The 15,399-nt window shown below is 41.3% G+C and overlaps 1 protein-coding gene across 1 annotated transcript in view; it reads right to left on the bottom strand.

Annotated features, from left to right (window-relative positions):
• Positions 1-15,399, bottom strand: part of SPTLC2 (serine palmitoyltransferase long chain base subunit 2) — a 78,488-nt gene that overhangs the window by 33,364 nt on the left and 29,725 nt on the right. The window contains exons 7-9 of the mRNA XM_054827301.1: positions 13,850-13,955; positions 12,791-13,010; positions 10,831-10,957 (exon numbers count right to left, since the gene is read on the bottom strand). Coding sequence (XP_054683276.1) covers positions 10,831-10,957; positions 12,791-13,010; positions 13,850-13,955 — 453 coding nt within the window. The remainder of the gene's footprint in view (positions 1-10,830; positions 10,958-12,790; positions 13,011-13,849; positions 13,956-15,399) is intronic.

Genomic DNA, 15,399 nt, shown 5'->3' on the forward strand with positions numbered 1-15,399 from the left:
TTTTTTTTTTTTTTTTTTTGACTGTATTGTTTTTCACATTTCATATCAAACCTGTAGCATGAGGTTAAACAACATCCACTGGCCTTACTGTATTCTTATGAAACTCAAAGCCAGTTCAGCCAAATAGAGGGATTTGTACATCACGAAAATCACAGGCAATGAAGTAGCCATGAGAAACAGCGTAGATTAACTGCAGATGACTAGCAACAATCTTCTCCCTCATTCCCTACAGCTGCAGTAGCCACCGAAGCACCTACTCTTCACTACAAAAATCAAACGGGAAGTGTATAAGTGAAAGAAACAGTATCCAGCAAGAGTCAGTTGATTGGTCACACTCATGTCAACACCTTAAAAGTTTTTTACAGCATTGCTCCTGAAGCAGTTAGACTAATGCTCAAGTCTCAGCACAGCAAGGCTTGATATTCAGGGCAATAGATACACCAGCCAGCTATATAGTGTCCAGCTTTGATCAGAAGTAACCAGTAATCAGCTTAGCATAAAAAGAGACAAATAGAGCTAGGGTATCCATTTTTTTTACCTGGATAATAACCAAGGCTAATGTTTGGCTATCCTACTATTTGGCAAACTTCTTTGGGAGGTGGCAGCCATAAACACCAGAGTATCATCTTCTGGCCAAACTGAACAGAAATCAGCTCCATAAAGAAATGATGCCAGAGTACTATGAAATAGGCTCCATGAGCTTGAAATAATAATAATGAGATCCTACACAGAAGTAAGCTTTGACTAGTAACTGTAAGGTACTATGAGAAGTATTTCATTTTTGTGTCAGCACTTACTCTGAAAATCTGGGAAAAAAAAAAACCAAACAAACCAGCAGACAGACTACCTTCAACTAACAGACTCTTGGCGGGAGGATCCCTTAAGGGATAAGGACAGCGAACAGAATAGTCCTAAATACCTACTTTTCCTCAGTGGTACTAAAAGGGACTTTATGGAATGGAGCACAGTAGTATCCAAAGGTATTTCTGTCCCTCAGATTTCCCTAGAGATTTCACCTACCTAACACAAGGAGCAATGGGAGAGACAGGATGCTGCAAGTGTGTGTGTGCTCTTTACTAATGTGTCCTAAAATTAAGAATTTCCACTCTGGAGCAGTTGGTTTGGTTTTGTTTTCTTTTTTAAATAGGAAGTTTATGTATGAAGTCACCGAGAATGTAGCACCTGAATCTTTCACAGAACACAGTCTTCATACATCTCTTTGTGGAAATCTTGATCCATTCCTGTAAGAGGTCCTGTACAACAGCTCAAGTTTCTCCTTTGACATCAAAGACGCTTATAGCTAAGAAGTTCATCTCATGATAAAAGCTATAGCCTGCAAATTTGCTACCATGTCAGAGCTGCCCACATCTGCCTATACATGTGTTATAGCAGCCATACTTGTCCTTCTCCAGTGTGCTCTCAGATTTACCCTAAAACTCTGCAACAATTTCAACAGGAAGGGTGTTGAGGTTTCCCATGTTAGTAAGTTGTACTTGGCAAGCAGCTCCTGGTAGCCTGCCACCTGGAACTGCAGTGAGGTGGAAGAGTAGGCTTTGTGCCTGAAAAGGCCCAAACCCTGGAGGCCTTGTCTTTGCTGTGACTTTTATAGACTTGTTTTTCCTGCACAGCTCTATTTTCCAAGGATCCTGGAAAGATCAAAGCTGTGCACATAAACCCCACAATTGTCTCTGCAATGCCAGGTCCTGAACAAAAAGCTACTTGTCAGGAATATAGCAATAATCCTAGAAAAGACAAGCTATTTTCAGTAAAGATCGGAGATACTAAACATTCTGCTTCCAGCTCTTGGTACAGACAGTTATTCTGTAAGGGTACCACATCTGTTTGCACAGAGTACTTAGTTCTGGAGATGCTAGTTGGAGGGCGAGTGAGTTCTCCACTGCCTACGTAGGGCCTGAGTTTGGCGACACGCTTATGCAATACAATATTAAGGCAACCAGTAGGAAGGCAAGCTTGAAAGTCTTAAGAAGCCTCAGGAGTATTTTACTGGCTTGCTTTATTTATTTATTAAATCCCAGTGTCCACAGACAGTTAAGAAATCTTAGGAGCTACTAGCCAACATGAACATGAGAAGCATGCATACTCTGTAATACATTTTCCCCCACACAGACAGCCTTGTAACCACTTTTTCACTGTGCAACAATTAGGCAATAACCTGAGCATTAACAGAAGCTTACCCATGGCAGCAAGACGCTCTACAGGTTGATTTATCCTTTTTTTGACAAGCCAATTTGTCTTGAGCTAAACCCTGCTGTTGAAGCTAGACTGCAACAATCTGCACAATCTCATTTAAAGTTGTCTCAAATCTCTCCACTGGCCATATGCTCTCAAAACATGTTAATTGGCATGCAGGTTTTTCAGATGGCTTCTTCCTTCAAAGATTAAATCTGTACTATATAAGGAAGTTTATTAATTCTGGGACATTAGCAAACATCTGTACATGAGTAGGACTAAAGTACATATTGTAGATTGTCAAGGTTGTCCACATTTCTGAATTTGTGGTAGATCAACTGCACTGCTGTGAAATGGCACGAGTTGACCTGGTGCCAACCACATTTTGCATCAGAACCCACTAAAGGAGGCAAGGACAGTAGTTCTACAGGTCTGTGAGTCCCATATAGCCTAATATATGTGCACATAGTCCACAGAAAGGATTTCCATTGCAGACTGTTGCTTGTTTGCAAAGCAGCTAGAAACATTTACACTATATGCACTTCATAGAATGACATTTTGCCATGTGTCTGTACACTGCAGACACTATTTTAATACAAGTATTAATTTTTCTGTGTAGAAAATTGCTGCAGTTGCCAGGGCTGATGATAGGGATCATTCAGGTATTTGCTTATGTGGGTCATTCAGGTATTTGCAAAAATCTCTGCTCTAATAAATCATGTATCACGCCAGGAACCATGGACTCTATTTCACACTAACCCAAAGACAGAGTGCACGTCACCTCATTTGTGATTATTCCTGTTCAGTTGCTTTACCTTAGCACTCATACTGACTTACAACCATTTTAGTCACACTAACAATATATGCTAGCGAGCTGCTACCCAGTATTTTCTCCTTTCCTTGTAAGAACAGCACACCAGCATTCTGTAGAAGCATGGCATCGCAAGTGCTATTGAGAGTAAAAAGCAAGGCACACATTTTAAATCAAATGTAGTGTAAGAAATGAAGAAAAATGAAGCTACTTCAACAAAGCCACATTTCTAGGTTTTTTTCCTGCTATGACAGATCAGTGTTTAGGCTCTGAAGATATAGGATGACAGCTCACACCTGAACAGCAACAGCAAGAACCAGAATGTTATGAGAACAAAGCGGGTGTACAGTTATAAAGCTTTATGAGCTCTTGCACAAACACCACAATGTTGATTAAAGAAGAGGCACTGAAGAATTCTCACATTCCAATGCACAACACAAAGGGTACAGCTCTGCTAATGTCTGTAAACACTCTTCAAAGCACCAGAGGCTGAAAGATTTCTCCTGCCCAGCCCAGGTTAAAGCAATTTTTCTGGACGCTTGCCATGCTCTGTGGGAGGGAGGTAGGGGTGCAGCAACAAGCTGGATTTAAAAGATCCCCAGCTGGAAGCACAAATAGAGAGAGTGATGTTTAAAACTGTCAGTCCCCTGGAGAGAAGCAGGAAACTCTCTTTATGACCCCCAGAGTATTTGTTTTTCCAACAGTTTCCCAGCTCAGCTTGAGATTCTCAAGGGCAGCAACAAAAAAAGTTTTCACTTTGCTCAAATTAGTTTTGACTGGTCCCCGGGTTCCCAAGGTGATAATTTAACACCTCATTAACAAGTGCATTATTGGAGAAAATTCAAATGAACTGCTTTTAAAGCTAATTGAATGTTTTCAACCTCAGCCTGCAGGAGTATTTATTTCCCCTTTCCGGTACAACAGCAGCCATTTGTGGATCTACTGTTAACAACGGCAAGGTGTAAACTTCATTTATAAATATACTATAAGCTACTTAAAATTCATTTCCAAGCTATTCCTTCATTACTGCTTGGACTTTATACTTCCATATACTTCCATCTTGTCTTTGGAAGGAAAAGGGGAATTCTACATAACGTCCAACTTGAAGAAACCTACTGATTAGAATCATAGAATGGTTTGGGTTGGAAGGGACCTCAAAGATCATCTAGTTCCAACCCCCCTGCTATGGGCAGGGACACCCTCCACTAGACCACGTTGCCCAAAGCCCCATCCAACCTGGCCTTCAACACTTCCAGGGATGGGGCCTCCACAACCTCTCTGGGCAACCTGTTCCAGTGCCTCACCACCCTCACAGTAAAGAATTTCTTTCTAACATCCAATCTAAATCGACCCTCCTTCAGCTTAAACCCATTACCCCTTGTCCTGTCACTGCACTCCCTGATAAACAGTCCCTCACCAGCTTTCCTGTAGGCCCCTTCAGGTACTGGAAGGCCTCAATTAGATCTCCCCGGAGCCTTCTTTTCTCCAGGCTGAACAATCCCAACTCTCTCAGCCTGTCCTCATAGGAGAGGTGCTCCAGCCCTCTGATCAGCTTCGTGGCCCTCCTCTGGACTCACTCCAAAAGCTCCATGTCTGTCTTGTACTGGGGCCCCCAGAGCTGGATGCAGTACTCCAGGTGGGGTCTCACCAGAGTGGAGTAGAGGGGCAGGATCACCTCCCTCGACCTGCTGGTCACACCTCTTTTGATGCAGCCCAGGACACGGTTGGCTTTCTGGGCTGCAAGCGCACACTGCTGGCTCATGTTGAGCTTCTCATCAATCAATACCCCCAAGTCCTTCTCCTCAGGGCTGCTTTCAATCCATTCCTCGCCCAGCCTATAGTCATGCTTGGGATTGCGCCGACCCACGTGCAGGACCTTGCACTTGGCCTTGTTGAACTTCATGCGGTTCGCACGGGCCCACCTCTCCAGCCTGTCGAGGTCCCTCTGGATGGCATCCCTTCCCTCCAGCGTGTCAACCACACCACACAGCTTGGTGTCGTCGGCAAACTTGCTGAGGGTGCGCTCGATCCCACTGTCCATGTCTCTGACAAAGATGTTAAACAGTGCCGGTCCCAGTACTGACCCCTGAGGAACACCACTTGTCACTGTTCTCCACTTGGACACCGAGCCATTGACCACAACTCTGAGTGCGACCATCCAGCCAATTCCTTATCCACCGAGTGGTCCATCCATCGAATCCGTGTCTCTCCAATTTAGAGACAAGAATGTCATGCGGGACAGTGTCAAATGCCTTGCACAAGTCCAGGCAGATGATGTCAGTTGCCCTTCCCTTGTCTACCAACGCTGTAACCCCATCATAGAAGGCCACCAAATTTGTCAGGCACGATTTGCCCTTAGTGAAGCTGTGCTGGCTGTCACCAATCACCTCCTTATCTTCCATGAGCCTGAGCATACTCTCCAGGAGGGTCTGCTCCATAATCTTGCCTGGCACGGAGGTGAGACTGTAGTTTCCTGGGTCTTCCTTTTTACCCTTCGTAAAAATGAGGGTTATCTTTCCCCTTTTCCAATCAGTGGGAACTTCGCCGGACTGCCAGGACTTCTCAAATATGATGGCGAGTGGCCTGGCCACTTCATCTGCCAGTTCCCTCAAGACCCGTGGATGCATCTCATCAGGTCCCGTGGACTTGTGCACCTTCAGGCTCCTTAGAACCTGATCTTCTCCTACAGTAGGCGGTTCTGCATTCTCCCAGTTAGGCAGCTGATTGAAATACTGAGATCATATCTTCACTTGAGGGCCTGATTAACCACATGCAAGTTAAAATACTAATTGCAGTCTTTTCTCCCCTACAATTTAAGCAAACCAGGCTTAGGTTTTTTTCCAACATGCTTCTCCCTATGCATATTAACAGTATAGCAATGGCTGCGTCTTCTCAACAGCTCAGTTAGGCTCATTTCTCTGCCAACACAGCTGTACATTCTTATTCCCTTTGGCTATAACTGGTTTAACTACCTTTTTTGATTTAAGTAACTGAAGTTTGTTGCACACAGCAATGGCAAGACTAGAAAGCTGTATTTATTTATGTATTTTTATGGTTTTCCTCTGACTAGATGTAATCAACTACTAGCTCTTCACAACTGACGTGCTCAGATGAGACAAATGCCAACCAAACTATGTGCAGCTAACTGATTAGCCTTCAAAGGTTAGTTATTCTTTTCTGACAGTTTAGCAGCTGGGATTGCCTATGCAACTGCTACCTCCAATGCCAGGAACATTAGAGATATGTAGAATAATAATCCTTGGTTTCTATACAGTATTCAAGACAACGTTCATTCAAAATTTAAGTGCCATCTTGGGCAAGGTCTATCCACAACTTATTCTGTACAATTTGGCATAGGATATTTGCCTCCTGAAACTGAGATGGAAGACAGTAAACTTGTTATAAACATTACCGTGTATAATTACTATTATTGAGTTAATGTCCATGGAAGGAAGCAGTTCACCTCTTTTACAAGCCATTAACACTGCCAGCTTTAGTTCAAACTTAAACCACTCCTGGATTTAAGGCTCACCTTCAGTTTTTAATACACAGGAGAGCAAACTAAGTTTCATCTCTGAAGACAGCTAACCAGTTCCTAGACTGGTTTCACCTTGCATGTTTTGATTTGCCCACATCTCAGTCAGGTTACTTTATGATTTTCTTCCACTTGCCCCCAGCGATGCTATCAGGGCAATAAACAGGCTGGGTTCTGAATACCAACAGTGTTAAGAGAACTCCAGTTGCACAGGATATACCACTGGCTCTTACGTAAATGGCAGAAAGGAGTCAACTGGATTCCCAGTCCTAGTGACATTGTAATGGTGAAAAATCCAGCTTTCAACTCAAACCGAACCATTGATGCTGAAAAATTCACTGAGACAGGTTAAGTACTTAATATCATAAATCCTAATGTTTTATTTACCAGAACAAGCACCAAGCTGATTCATTTTCCCCACAGTCAATTTAAATAACCCAAACACCACATGAACAGCAAGAATCAAGTAGCTTTACACTACAAGTTTCCAGAATTCCATTCCTGGAATCAATTTATCATCTCTGTATATACTATGACCCCAAAAAGTCTGCTTATTGTGTCTTATTATTATTGTTTAAAAAAGCCCCTTTATCTACAAAACTATCTGAAGTGCATTCATCCTTGTGGCTGAACAGAGAGAAAGAGCAGCATCCATCAAACTGCTGGCAAGCATCTGCAACGCAGATTGGAATTGGAAAATCAGCTCCAAAAATCTGCTTTTGTGGAAAGAAGCCTTCTCCGTCCTCTCACTCACCTTGTTCTACTATATATCAAAGCCAAATGTGATGATATGCAAGATACTCATGTACATTGTCAATGTGCTCAAGACGTTCACCACTCTTGAGGACAACTCTCCCATTGAAGGAATTTTCGAAGTGATCACAAATCAAGTATGTTTTGTTTAAGACCACATGATAGTCTTCTAGCCAATTATGTGCAGGACAAGCAACGTAAAGTAAAATAGGACAGGCATACAGCATTGAGCTAGTAATGTAGCGGAGTTTCAGAAGCAATATTGGAAGCACCACTACCAAGAACCCATAACATGGCTCTGCTATCGCTTTGGCTGTTGGAGTGTTTTTTTGCAGCTTGGATGAAGGACCAAGTAATATACTTGGTATTCATATATAATTACATTCCCATAACTGTCTTCAGAGAAATTGAGGCTTGCTAATCACTTACATGCATAAACAGTACAGAGAACGAACAGATTAGTTTGAACAGAAATCAAGACACAAGAAACTACTGTCCCAATTCAGGCAGCACATTTGCATGCCATCCATCTTATGTTCTCTATAGGCAGCCATTCAGCTTTTCACAGCATCTGTATTTTGTCTGTGCTGCCTCCTACTAATATCCTATTTAGTCACTGGCAGCTTGCTGGAAAGATCTGAAAGGAGATTATTTACTTTTTTTAGTTATGTAAAATTTTAGTAACTACAATATCTTATATTGTAAGTTTAGAGCCTGTGAATATTTCATTAGATTTAGAAATAACCTGAAGTATGAGAGGAGAGAATTAACTTACTCTTGCAAAATAATACACAAAAAACCCCTTTTGTCCTCAAAACCTAACTGCTTTCTACTACTTATTCCTCTGCTACAGACCATCTCAATCCAACATCACAGTTTCCACAAAGGTTTGATGCCATGCAGGACAACAGTTTTTACAAGTAGTCTGTGGTGAACAGAAGCAGGCAGAGAAAGAAGCTGCAAAGGCTCTATTCAAGAAAGCATTCTTGAAGCCATTAAAAGATATAGCTGTGGCCCAAAAACGGGGTTGGGAGCTAGCCATCTACTGTTCTGATTCCAGTCTCCAACTCCTGTGCCCTTATAAAACCATTGCCCTATCTCAGTTTTCCTCAGTATCCATTTGTTCAGCTTGACTAATTTAAAAGCAGTGAAATTTTTGTAATACACAGTTGATTCAGAGGTGCTTACAGTGACCCACTATATCATTTCTCTTCCACTGTTAGGTCCACAGTTTGTCTTCCACTGTTAACAATTCTTACCAGTACCACTCTACTCCACATTCAGTCATAGTCAAACCAACTGCAAGCAGTGGTCCTCCAGAACCCCACCTGTAATTCCACAGAATCCAAAAAGAAGTTTTTCAGCCAAAGCCCTTAAACAAGGAAAAAACTTTTGTCATGCTATCACTAAGCAGCTGTTCAATTCGCCCAACTGAACTTTTGCCAACTTCATCCACCGAAAATACCTACAAAGTAATATTATCTCTAAAGCCTTAAGACAATTAAAAAAATGCATGACTGGGAAACAGCACTGTACAGAAAATGAGCAGAGAAGCACTTTCATGCAGGGATCATCCTGTGAGGTGCTTATCCTAGCTGAAGGCTGACTTAGATGCTTAGAAAGCCACTAACACTTTCATGAGACCTGTAGCTGAGAAATCCTGAGTAAGAGCAGACAGGACTTTGGCTATCCAGCAGTTAGATCCAACACTTCCGAAAAGCGCTACAGTTCGTATAGAAATCAGATGTACAGAGGTTTCTTTGAAATGACACAGCCTTCAAACACCAAACCAACTTATTTTCTCAAAAGAAAGAGTGGCTAAGAATTCTGGTACTCCTTAGCACCAAATTAGCAGGATATAGCCTGACATGCATTTTAAGCAATACGGCAACAAAAAAGGCCTTTTATTTTTTTGCCAAATTGATTCCTGATCTGGTTCACCTTTCAGCTCTGATGGATCTTGCTGGCATAATGGCAGGAGAACAGTCTGGAGTGGAAGTTGCTTCCATTCTCCTGACTTGAACGAGTATCACACTGTAGCCTCAGAAAGGGGCAAAAATGCCTTCATTTGAATATTGCAAACAGAAATCAGTTACACATTCCTTGCTTCCCACTTCATTAAGCAAAACAGATACTGGAAGAAACCCAAAACAAGCAACGCCTGAGCAGACCACAGACTGTTGGCAAGTCGTCAGCTAGAAAGAGCTCAAACAGTCGCTTTTAAGATGATGGCAAGACCCAGCCCCTTTGCACAAGTTTTCATGTAGTTTGAAGCTTGGTTCATATCTGTTCTCAAGAGCAGCACTGGGGACAACTCTTGGCTAGTACAGGTATCTCACATGGACCACTCGGAAGCACTCAACGCTAGCACAGATACAGGCTGCTGCCTGGCTGTACTTGCCTCCGTGATGACCTCTCCATTGAGCAACCACCAACACCAATTGCTAGCACTAACTCTGTTCTCAGATAAAGCAAGCAAATTGAATGAAATTTATTATAAGAGAAAAATCCTTAAGTCATTTCTCCAGTGAGCTTTTTCACTGCAGGAGTTATCTGTCAGGTTAGTTGGTCAGATGACCTATGTTCAAAAGCAAATACAGTTCTTCAGTATACACCACCACCTCGTGGTCAGATGCCTGAAACTCCCATAACTGAATACATTCTGTAGTTTGAATCCTAAGAGCCTCTGAACTGAACACCACTGACAGATCCTCAGACTACACTGTCATCCTGTGGGAGCTGCTCACAACTTTTTAATTACCTGTGAAGAGGGAAAAGTATCCTACATGCAAAATGCTGTACCATTTCAGTTTTGAGGCAGCTTACACATCACAAGTGCAAGTTATTTACTTCATGCTATAACTGAAGGAAGCTGCTGTCTACTAGGCAAATGAGACATGAGAATTTGTATTTTTGACTTTGAATGCATTGAGACTAGTACAGATTTCCCCTCAGTTTCATAGTGAAAAAGGAAAACTAAGATAATAAAGATGAATATCCTGAATTTCCTCTCCTAGTACACTAAATCTACTAATCTTGAAAACTGCCTCTAACTCCCCAGGTAAAAAGAGATTTCAGAAACATTCCTGTAATTACTTTAACGGAGGTACAAACATCAAATTATACTAGAGATGACAATCAAAAGCATAGCCCCTGGAGTAACCAGCAGACAAGACTGTAAAAGATACACAGCAAAACACTCTGAAAGCAATCTAAAAAGTGGGGCAAATAACAAAGGATAGACAATGGGGAAGAGAAAGAGGGAGGCTAGAAAAGCTAGACACAGAACAAAAATCAATACAAGACAATACTGTGCCTTGGATAAGACTAAGATGACTTACCTCTAGCTGGAAATTCCTTATGCTGTTATTAGGCTGATTTGCCAAGTACGATAGTAAAGTGGTTTATTGCTCCAGAAATTCCAAGTCTACATATACTAACAGATAACTATGAATGTGGCCGCTGAATGAGTTACCTGTCAAAGTGATAACGAGGCTGTTTGGCTTCCCCCTTCCACATGCTTACTGTTAGAAAGACTCACCAACAGTTGTACCATCTTCACCCATAATGCACTTCATGGAGGTGATGATTTGCTCCACAACAGGAGGTGACATTGATGTTGCATACACAGCACTGTGAGAGTATGTCCTGAGGTAATCAATGAGTTCCTAGCAAAACACAAGAGGCATCAGACATCGCCTTCCCAGTCCTCAGAGAAATGCTTTATTGTCATGTCTTAAACCACACAATAAAACAGGCCACTACAAGAAACCTCCTTCAGAATGTCCTGAGAGAGAGCAGGTAGCTCAAGGACTGATTTTACAGTACAAGCAATAAACAGTTGAAGAGCAAACAGCAAGGACATGGCAACCCATAATTATGTCACAGGGCAAGAATGTGTGTTGATCAAAGACAAATGCCTACGACAGGTTTAGCTAACACCACCAGCACTGGATTGCAACAAGGTGTTTGCATTACTCAAGCTGTGCACAGGCCACGTTTCAAGAGTGTTTATTATAACAGCGGGAGTATAAAACAAATGAAATAGTGGGGAACAGGATCCCTAAGTGCTTAAGTATCATGCTCAATATAACTGTTTCCCCACTAAAGTCACCAAACAGGGGAACAGGTCACAAAATATTGTCTCCCATTTATCAGCACAATATAAATAAAGCAGCAGGTGTAATTTAAGAGTGCAAGAACCTCAGCCTATCCCTCCTGCATTTCCCAGTTAAACACACCTGCTACAGTTGTTAGAGGGCAAAAGCAGGTCATATAGGAACAAAGGACCAACACACTGTAGATCTAGGCTGCCTGTTGTTAACTGTAACAAAACCACTCTAAAATACCCAGACCACTCCAGCAAAATATTATAAAGATCAATATGAATGCCAGGACATTCTTCTGCTATCATAAAACTAATAATGATGGCCCTGTAGATAGCACAAGCTGGAAACATATTATAGAAATACATGGAACTGTTCAATTTTACGTTGCTGTCTGCTTGGACTCAAGAGTTAAATGAAAGGTAGTTGTAAAAGGACTTTGAAATAAACTAGGTAAGAAGAATTAAGGCCTCTTACCTCTGAAGCAATCACTCTAACAGTAGCTAAAACACAGTTGCAAAAGACTCTTAGCTGCTTCACCTAACACCAAGGGTGTTAATCCCACTAGCTCACTACCTTTGGAAAGATTAATACGGTGCTTTCTTCTGGGGAAGTTGTCAGAGTAATTTTAATCCAACTATAGTAAACTCCCAAAGAGGAACATCTGAAAGCCGCATCTTCACTTTGATGGGCTGAAGTAATTGTCACTATTGGTATCTTAAAAAAATTACTGTTCTGGTAGGAAGATGGTAGAATTTTATTCACAAATAAAGCTTAGAAGCCTGATCTGTGAGATACATTTGAGGATATGAGAAAAGGGACACATGCAATTGTCTACATTATCCCTCCCAAAAGGAGAGGTTTGGCAAGGGCAACACTTTCTAGCAGTACTTTCCAATAGAAGAGAGTCAGTAGCCAAAAAACCAACCGAACAAAACAACCACCACCAAAACCAAAAAGGGAAGTGTCTTTTTAGACAGCAAACTGTTCGAGTCCAGAGAGACTCAATTCTACCAGACTAACCTAAGAAGGGGGTTTTCCTCCAAATAGGCTGAAAAACTTGAGCTTTTGGCATTCTTCCTGCAAGTCTCATTAAAAGTAAGATTAAGAAATCCCTGCTTTCGGGCTCCTAGCAATTCCTAAAAAGGTATTAGACCACTACTGTACATTCTGCAAACTGAGATCATCACTGACCATGTGAGAACTATACAATTCTGAGGTATTTTACTAGACTAGACTCTTCTGCACTGCACGGACTTTCACTGTACTAGACAGTATGTAAAATTGCAAAACAAATGGACAATCAATGTACTTGAGAAATAGATCAACTTTGAAACGCTTAGTGAAGGACTCCACCACCAGCCTGAAACAACCATGAAATTCCCAGCTTTTTACCTTCTTGCCCCCAATGTATCCTCCAGCAGCTCCAAAGCTTTTGGTGAATGTTCCCATCATAACATCCACATCTTCAGGATTGAGTCCAAAATACTCCACTACACCCCGGCCACTGGGACCCAGGGCACCTATACTATGAGCCTCATCAAGGTACAGATAGGATTTGTACTTCTTCTTAAGGGCAATCACTTCAGGCAAACGGACTATGGATCCCTCCATACTGTTGAGAAACAGAAATTCAGTGTAAGTTGATTTAATGGTTGGGGCCTCCTTATACCGCCTAAAGTCAGTAATCTTTCTTTTCTTCACTCTTTCAGTAATTATGAACACATAAAAATTGCTAGACACATCGTGTTCTGCAGAGATGAAAGATAACTCCTCCTTGCAACTGGGGCCCAGATCTCTACTTTCTACCTGTTTAACATCTCTGGGATGCTGACATACAGACTAAATATTAGCAGCTACAGTAAGTTAAGGCAAAGGAGCGTGTTCAATGACAATTTTATAAATTATCTCATTTTTACTTCCACTCTAATGTCAGTATTCTCACCTGACATCTACTTACCTGTCGCTTTTGAGTTTAAGAACTGACTAGGCTCTCATTAGTAGCACTCCAAAAAGTCCCATTCTGTGCTGAAAGTGACTATGATTTAAATGGCAACACAGCTAAGCCTACTACATGCTCCTACTCACTCTCAGCAAAAGCATTCAATTTGCACAATTCCATTCACACTAGCATCATCTAGTGAGCACAGAAAGAATGGAATGGACAAGCAATTTAAGACCTCAGCTCTGATGTAAATAATCAGTTTAGATAAATTGATTTCTACAATCTAATCAGAATGTGGGAAGCATTGTGATAACACCAGGTGCAGCTTCAGTACTAGCAACAGAAAGTCTAGGATGTGAGACATACATAGCTCAATTTAATTTGCAGATGAGATAAATGAAATAACTATGAAGTGACAATATTCATAGTTTGATTTGGCAAAGGAACCCAAATACTAAGCAGCTAGATCTCATGTGGAGGGTCTTAGGAATATAAAGAATAGTTTGTACCTGTATATTCCTTCCACCAAGATAAGAATTTTTTTCCAGGGCCTCCGTGTACGAGGTTGCCCATGCACAATAGCATCTTTGAGCAGCTTCTCCAGGCTTTGCATATCTGCACCAGAAATTACTGTTAAATGGTACCAAAACAGCTACTAGCTTGAGCTTTGACATGACTAAAGACAGCAATACTCCAGAAACGCACAAATTGCTCCAGTGTGGAGGACAGACCATATATAAGTCAATAAGTATGGGCTTCACCTAGCTGCAGGCCCACAGATGAGATTAAAGGGAATGAGTGACTGTATGAACTCCGAGGAAGAATTTCATCATCCTAAGCTAAAAGCACAAGTTAGAGCATTAGGCACAAACGGTAAACAAGGAAGGAAGGAAAAAAAACCAAAGAAAAAAAAACCCAGAGGGTATCTCATTGTGAGGAAAAGAGAAATCAATTTAGGTAGTAAGTGTGTCCTTGTGGATAGAAATAACTCAAAAAAGAACAAGCAAGCTCAAGGTTAATCAACTAAAGATATGCAGAAGATAGACCAGAGTGCAGGACAAGAAGGGGAGCAAGTGTACTTTTTTTACTCCTTTGTTTAAAATGTAAGGGACTGGAGGTGTGGAACAGAAAGCTACTAAACCAAAAACAGAAAAGGAAGAAAAAAGAACCACCAGTGTAGGAAAGAGGACAGTGCTCGGCATATCAGAAACTAGACAAATGAAGTTGTTAGTAGCAATGTATTCTGAAACCTTACTAGCTTTGGCTATGCACACTTGACATGATCCTAGGAAACCTGACTAATGTGAGCAAATAAATACACATGAAATAAGTCCTGAAAAAAAAAACCCGAGGAAAGGAGTGGAGATGGGAGCAATCAAACCATAAAAGCTAAATTGCTGAGCAAGAGACATATAAACACTAGGGCATGAAAAAGAGCATGAACAATCATGAAAAGAGGATTGGTAGACCAGGGCAGTTGTAGCAGCAAGAGGAGTTTGTGAACTAGAACTAGACTAGAAATTATACACCCAAATAGGTCTGTTAATAGACTGTTAGAAGACAGCTAATGTTCAGAAAAAGACAAAGATGAAGTCAGCAGCAGAGTCCCTGCCTCCAACAAGTCTCTCAAGGAAGAAAGGAGGAGTTTAGTGCAGTTAAGGAGAACAATGGAATATAAACTTCTGCTCTGATCTCTCAAGAAAGAGGGAAAGACTGGGAACTAGGTCTGACCTTAATAAAAAGGACAAACTGCAGAATGAGGTAGAAAGAAAAAAAAAAAAGAAAACATTGAACAAGGATTTTAAGGGGGATTTTTCATTTTCCCCCATAATTTCTAAAAAGCAGAATGTGAATGAAGCCATCATCATCTCAGGAAAATGAAGTTAACTAAGGCAGCATAGAGCATAACAAGAGTAGGACTGAGAACACATACATAACTATGAAATGAACATCATCTTGACAGGTCAAGATCATTGCTTGCATTTTGCCTTCTGATTCTAATCTGCCACTCCATTCTCTTTCACAGATTCCCACCATCTATAAGGTTTCTAGAATAGTC

This window comes from Grus americana, chromosome 5, assembly GCF_028858705.1.
Source record: "Grus americana isolate bGruAme1 chromosome 5, bGruAme1.mat, whole genome shotgun sequence".
Taxonomy (NCBI): Eukaryota; Metazoa; Chordata; class Aves; order Gruiformes; family Gruidae; genus Grus; species Grus americana.